This window comes from Chenopodium quinoa, unplaced genomic scaffold (assembly GCF_001683475.1).
Source record: "Chenopodium quinoa cultivar QQ74 unplaced genomic scaffold, ASM168347v1, whole genome shotgun sequence".
NCBI lineage: Eukaryota > Viridiplantae > Streptophyta > Magnoliopsida > Caryophyllales > Amaranthaceae > Chenopodium > Chenopodium quinoa.
Genome location: NW_018744757.1, coordinates 1,352,135 through 1,359,057, shown reverse-complemented (window position 1 = coordinate 1,359,057; position 6,923 = coordinate 1,352,135). Strand labels below are relative to the sequence as shown.

General features: G+C 33.3%; 1 protein-coding gene across 1 annotated transcript; it reads left to right on the top strand.

Moving 5' to 3' along the window:
- The first annotated feature begins 323 nt into the window (after window positions 1-323).
- LOC110703734 lies at window positions 324-6,442 on the top strand. Its single transcript, XM_021881516.1, has 3 exons — window positions 324-515; window positions 593-730; window positions 6,106-6,442. The coding sequence occupies exons 1-3, from the start codon at window positions 425-427 to the stop codon at window positions 6,117-6,119; spliced, it is 243 nt and encodes an 80-aa protein (XP_021737208.1). The 5' UTR covers window positions 324-424; the 3' UTR covers window positions 6,120-6,442.
- The last annotated feature ends 481 nt before the right edge of the window (window positions 6,443-6,923 follow it).

The following is a 6,923-nucleotide window of genomic DNA, read 5'->3' as shown; positions in this document are numbered from 1 at the left end:
CACTATTTAAATTAGGGTCATAACGTCGTATTTTAAATTCACAATAACATTAAACGTTATACAAGTTTTAATAAAGGTTACTATGTTGAAATAAGATTACTATGTTCAAAATAAAGGTCACTATGTCCAAAATAATGTCACTTACGTGTGTACAAACCTCATGTCCACAATAATATTATTGACTTATTGTGAATCAGGTCCACCGCAAGTCTTTATGCTATTTAGTGAGATTTGGGATTCAAATCTTCCGAATTAAAACTATCTAACTTGCTAATCTAGGCCGGTTCAACCCGTAAATGGTTCGAGCCCAATTTCCAAAAATAAGAGTTAGTTGACTCTGGATCTCATCTTAAAAATAAGAACAAGAGCCAGCCTCAAAGTCGAAGAAGAAGATACACAGAGCAGAAAGAGAGAGCAAGCAAAAATGGCGTGGAGTGCGACTGCGATCGGAGCTCTTCTTGGATTAGGCACCCAAATGTATTCAAATGCTCTTCGCAAACTCCCTTACATGCGTCGTAAGTCTCTCTCCATCTTCATATCTATTCAATTTCATAATTTCAAAACCCTAATTTTACCAATTTGGGTATTTTAGATCCTTGGGAACATGTTTTGGGAATGGGCTTAGGAGCTGTCTTTGTAAATCAGCTTGTCAAATGGGATGCTAAGCTTCAAGTGGACCTTGATAAAATGCTTGAAAAATCCAAAGCCGCCAATGAGCGACGCTATATTGGTCAGTATTTTTATTATGTTTTTTTTTCAATTTTTGATCGATTTCTCATTTGGATGATGATGTATAACCTAATTTTGGTCATTGGTTTGAAGCAGTAATTAAATACCCCAATTAAGTTTTTGTAGTTGTTATATCTTCTGCACATATTTTGGGTTATTATGATCCTGAGTTGTTTTTGTGTTAGGTTGTTTTTTGGTTTATAGTGTTTAATTGCTCAAAAAATTTGGGTTCTTTGTTGTTTTTTCCTGTGCTAATGATTTATAACAAGAAATTTGTTGATTATTGATTATATCTTGCCTGTCTTAAGTTTTAAGTTTGTAGTTATTTTGCTTTCTTGTAGTGTTTCAAATGTCTGTGAAGCGTGTAAAGGACAAAAGCACAGCTGATTTAATTGTGTGATTGTTTTCAATTGGACTTTCGAGTGGGTCTGGTTGATTGTCCAACAACTTAGTTGATTTATTTATCTAGTGCTATCAAATGTCTGTCCAGAAAGATGAACAACAGTTGACTTTATTACAGCTTTTAATTTATTTTCGGCTCTGTGTAATGTGTATGTGTGTTGATTGTCAAATGGTTAAGACATTGTGATATGGGGCTGGATGAGTATTGCAGAATTTTTTAGAGCCATAAGAATTATAGAGTAAAGAATGATGAAGACAATTGGCTAGTGCTGCAGGGTGATTAGACTGATTACCAATGCATAGTTGCATACACTTTATCTAACGTTCAAACATTACATATTTTTCACCTTTGAAGATGTTCTTATTATTGGGGTTTTGAGTTTTTTGGGATAATTAGTGAAAAGACAAACAAACGAAAAAAATCTTGATCTCAACTTTTAATTAAATTAATTATGCAATTCCACACTAAGTTTGAGTTGAAATTGAATAATTTAAAATTGTAGCTCACAATAATGCAGATAGGAGAGATGATTCTCCCTGTTTTATAGGGTGGCTTAAGTTCTTAATTTACCTTAATGTCCCTAAGTAACTACTGATAATTCCTAAAAAAATAAAAAAAAAAAAAAAAAGTAACTACTGATAATAGCCCTTGGGTTACAATTTCATAGTAAGATTAACCTGTTAAAAACTGAAAGAAAAAGCCGAAAATTCCCTATCAGACTTGTTGTGAACGGGGTAATGGATCCTTGTATGGGTCGAATCATTCGCCAAAACTGCAGATTCACAAATGGGGAAAATCCCCTGGCTATTGATGGAAAATCCAATGGGCTGATAACCCTAAAATCCTCCACTAAGGTCTTGTTTAGCAAAAGTAGCGGTAGCGGGTAACTTATAGCCGTCATGTAGCAGGTAGCTATTAAGTTAGCGAGTAGCGGTCAATTAGTAGTGGGTAGAGGTTAGCTCTCAAAGTAACGGTTGATAGTATGAGTGTTTGGCAAAAGTAGTGGTTGCAATACCAAAATATATCAAAATTCATGTAACTATTGATTTAAAAGTAATAAAAATTTGACAAACGCTACCCGCTACTTCTAAATGCTACTATTTTTAACGTTTGAGAAAAGTTACCTAAACGCTACTTCTATCGTTTACCGCTACTAGAATCATTACCTTGCCAAACACTCTTAAATTTTTTCTAGTAGTGTTTTGACTAGTCAAAAAGCTACCTGCTACCTCAAACGCTACCACCAAAAACCACCACGGAGCTCACCATGATGCCTGGCATATTTGTAATGTCTACTTCAACCAAGTCTAATGCTCCCATCAGTTTATCCCTCTCCCAAATTTCCCATATTATTTTGACTATTTGCACTAATTAGTATTTACACACCCTATTTACGACTCTTAGTTTGTTGCTAATATCTACAAACAAATGTTACCATGTAAGATGTCGGGTTTATCATGTATATTGTCAAAATATTAGCTTTTATGATTTTTACTAACTGATACTAAAAGATATTGATAATGAAAAATGTGAATTGGTAAGCATTGTTGACAGAGGGAGTACTTCATTATGCTATTGTGCATGTCTCCTTAGGCTCAAATTTGCCTTTTTTCCAAGAGTGCTGCAAATTTTTTGCTATCTATTGATGACCCTCTGTGTTGATGTCCACTTCCAAGTCTTTAATTTAGACAGCATAAGGTTAAATTCAGAGTAGTTATGTTGCTATCTTTTAGGAGGTTAACTAAAAGGTAGATTGATATTGCTTTAAGATTTTACTCAACAATGTTGGCTGGGTCTACTTCATCATCTAGATTGCTTCTTTCTGCCTGCTATTCTAGGTTTCCTTTTGCTGCCTGATAGTGTCTGTAAAATATCTTTCTCTTCATTCATGTTCTTGGGGAGTATGTGTCCTCGTTAAAAATTTCCAATGGGAAGAGTAATCTTTTCGATATACTCTTCGACTATTTTGATACAAAGCTTGCTCTTTCGTTAAATGTTTTCCTTTTCTTTGATATTACGCTAACTCTTTCATTGATTTAAAGGTGTGTTTTATTCACCTGATTTTACTTATCTAAATATATCTTTATCTTATATTTTTGAACTTATCAAAACCTATTAGACCTTATCAGACTTATTTTAGTTGTATACTATAGATGGGTAACCCTTATTAACCCTTATTATTACTTGAATTATTTTTTATGAATTTACGACAATTAGGTGAACTAGGCCTAAGGTCTACTTGTGCTTGCTTGGATTTGAAAATTATTTGAAGAAAAATGTTGTTCGTTGTCTAATTTTTTTGTATACGATGTTTTGGTTTCCTATAAGAAATGTTACATTTTTCCACAATTCTCTGAGTATTTGTTTCTGTCAAGTGCAGAAGAAATATTTACTGCTGAACCTTTGATGACTTTGGTTTTTTTTTTTTTTAATTTTTTTTTTATTTGCCTTATTGGTGGCTGTATGATTCATTGCTGCTAACAAAAGGGCTGAATTGATCTAGGCATCTAGCCCGATCAAGGGGCAGATGAGTTGTGGGGAAGGAATGTAGAATCATAGAAGGCATGAGGCCCATGGTACGTTACAACCACTAGCATCTTTTCTAAACTGTACAGGAAAATTTACCAGCTTTTTTTGAAGATAGAATGTCCATCCTTCGGTTGAAAAAGAATATAGCGATTAAATCAGATGCAAAATATTCATTAGTGGCTTAGTGCTATGTTTTACTCCTGTATTTAGTACTAAATGGAAAGTGGGGTGGTTACAGGTAACTTCAGCTGTGTTTCTTTAGTATTGGGGTTGCTTTTATCTCCTTTTCAACTTTTATAAATTTTCTGCTGTATATAGATACAAGCCTCTTCTTCCACATAGATGAGTATGTTCTCAATCTTCTCATAAAGTACTTTATCATGGGAACTCTGAGTTTATCATGTGTATTAGTAGACTCAAAATATTAAGTGTTGACTTTTGCATCTCTGCTACTCTTGCTTCTCTAATATGCCCATAGGTCAGTGCTAGACTGCTAGCATATTATTTAGATTGAAAATTACAAGTTTACACTGCCCGTTGAGAAAGATAGAATATTGGATGGCTTGTTGGGGGGGGGGGGGTGGCGGGTTATCAATGACTGTTCTGTAGGCAGATGCTCTTTTGTTGAACTTTGATGGTTTTAAATTTTACCCATAACCTGAATTTGTCTTTACTGATGTGATCTTCAAAATGTTTCTTTTTCAATAAAGAGCTTCTATGCTTGAAATCTATGTTACATGGACTTGGGAACAGGTGTCAGATACGGACACGTGTCCGATCCGGTAAGTTCCAAAATTTTAGGACATGGGGACTCTATCCGATATGGACACAGGTACGGGGACACGTCAGTACATCACTTAAATCTATATAAATAAATTTTATATTACAAAAGCTTTAAATTTTTCATTTTGTCTACCCCTTTTTTTTTTAACCTAATAAATGACAATCTTCTTATCTCCATCTTCTCTATATTAATGGTGGTTTTCGAACAAGATATTTTTCGAACAAGGTAACATAAGATATGTGGTAGTGGAAATGTTGTAACTATTTGAGATGCTGGTAGGGAAAGTAATAACTTGGGGTCTTTGAGATGCAAAATTAAGTAGATGTTTTTAAGAGTTTGAGTGAGGCTTTACAGTAGTAAAGGTATAAGTTATTAGTTAATAGCTTTATGAACTTACATTGCATTGGCGGGGTTACCTTTTATGCAGATTTTTATATTTTTTAGGCCCTGGTGTTTAGTGTTCACTTTATTTTCACTTAGTTTATAGGTGATAAAATAAGCTCAGGATATATATATATATATATATATATATATATATATATATATATATATATATATATATATATATATATATATATATATATATATATATATATATATATATATATATACTTCCTCCGTTTTTTTTAATATTGCACCACTTGCCTTATAAGGAAGTTTCACAAATATTGCACCATATCCATTTTAGGAAAAGAATTATTTGTGTTCACACTATAAATACCCAATATACCCTTGCTTTTCAACACTTACATTTTATTTTGTGTATACTATCACATGGGCAACTTTGTATTTCTACCTTTCTCTCTCATCCTTTTTTCCACTATCAAAAAATTTGTGCCAATCTCTTATGGTGTAATAATAAAAGATCGGAGGAAGTATAAGGTTTTGATAAGGGTTGTAACTATTACCCAATTTTAAATTACTACTAAAATAAGTTTTAATGAAGTCTAATAAGTTTGAATAAGATAATACGATGTGTTCAAAAAAGTGAAAATCAAGTGAATAGAACACACCTTTAGATGATTTTATTTTTATTTTTATTTTTTTAATTTTTTATTAGGCTAAGTGAAACAGCTTAGATGAAAATCATGAAATGTTGAAGAGTTTTTTGGACTAACTTATTTAGCAAAAGGGTTAAACTGGGAAAGTTGAGACAATTTTTAAAGATGCCATGATGATCAAGGGTTGCGGTACTTCCTAATATAATTCATGGAGCAGCAGTAAGGTACATCTTGGCCTGCATAGAGGTGATTAAGCCTTCCATGTTAGGTAGTCTTTTTCTGCTTTGTGATAGGCACCCCCTCCCCCTGGTGAGATTAATAGATGCCATGATGATCAAGGGTTGCGATACTGGTGAGGAGGTAATGTCTTTTCCTGTCAACCAGTCAAATGGGTCTCTAATCAATATATTAATAGATTTCTGTTTTATTTCTTGTTTCTTAAAAAATAACTTGCTGCATATGATAGTTTGAACTCTTGTAGTGCGTCACAAACTGCTTACCCTGGTTTGAGATTCAGTAAAGTATTTCTGTAAATGGAAATATTCTCTAGTGTAATTATCAAGGAAAATCTGGTTTCCCTCCCGTATTTTGGTCTAAAAGGAAAAATTAAATGATTGTGTAGGCAAGTCATTTCACCTGTTTGTTTTCTTCCCTTGCAGATGAAGATGAATAGCTCCTTTATGCGGATACAATAGATGTTGAATTGGTTGGAAGCTTAACCGGTTGCGACATACGACTAGTTTGAATCAAGTACAATTTTTGGTTTGAATTATGAGTTTGTTTAGAATCTCATCGTTTTTGAATCATATTCTAATGTTTGTATCTATTGGAGGATTTCCAATTGCGCCATTCTGTGTGGCTGTTACAAATAATGAAGGCATCTTTGGTTGTAGCTGCTGCCAAATTTGGATAGAAACTGAAATTCAAATTTGTTGGTGTAAAAATAAGAATGTCAGTGCTCCAAATCCTAAATTCTTAAAATTTACACTCTTTAAACAGACTTCCCGGATAAATTTCTACCCTTTAATTTCCTCAAAAATGGCCATAGCCTATCTTCTTTGGCAAAGGATATTTCCCGTTTATCCACCAGGACATTAGTCTTATAGTTCCTCCATTCCAAATTAGTTGATATGTTTCTTTTATCACGTTTGTAAATGCATAAATTAAATTGAAAATATTTTTTAATTCACAAATGTTAGTCAAATAAGAGTTTATGAATAATGATAAAGTCATGACATGTGAGCCAACCGTAGAGGAGATAAGACAAGCGCTTTTTTAGATGCACCCACATAAGGCTCCGGGTCCCGATGGTATGCATGTTTTATTTTTTCAGAAATTTTGGCATATTGTTGGTTTTGATATTATTACTTATGTCCAAAATTGGTGGAAGGGGGAAATTGATCTTGCGGAAATAAATAATACTTGCATTGTGCTAATTCCGAAATGTGACAAACCTACTCTGATTTCGGAATTTCGA

Coding starts and splice junctions, on each gene's coding strand:
- LOC110703734 (XM_021881516.1), top strand. CDS start 425: ATGGCGTGGAGTGCGACTGCGATCGGAGCTCTTCTTGGATTAGGCACC. Junction 516..592: donor CAAACTCCCTTACATGCGTC/GTAAGTCTCTCT, acceptor TGGGTATTTTAG/ATCCTTGGGAACATGTTTTG.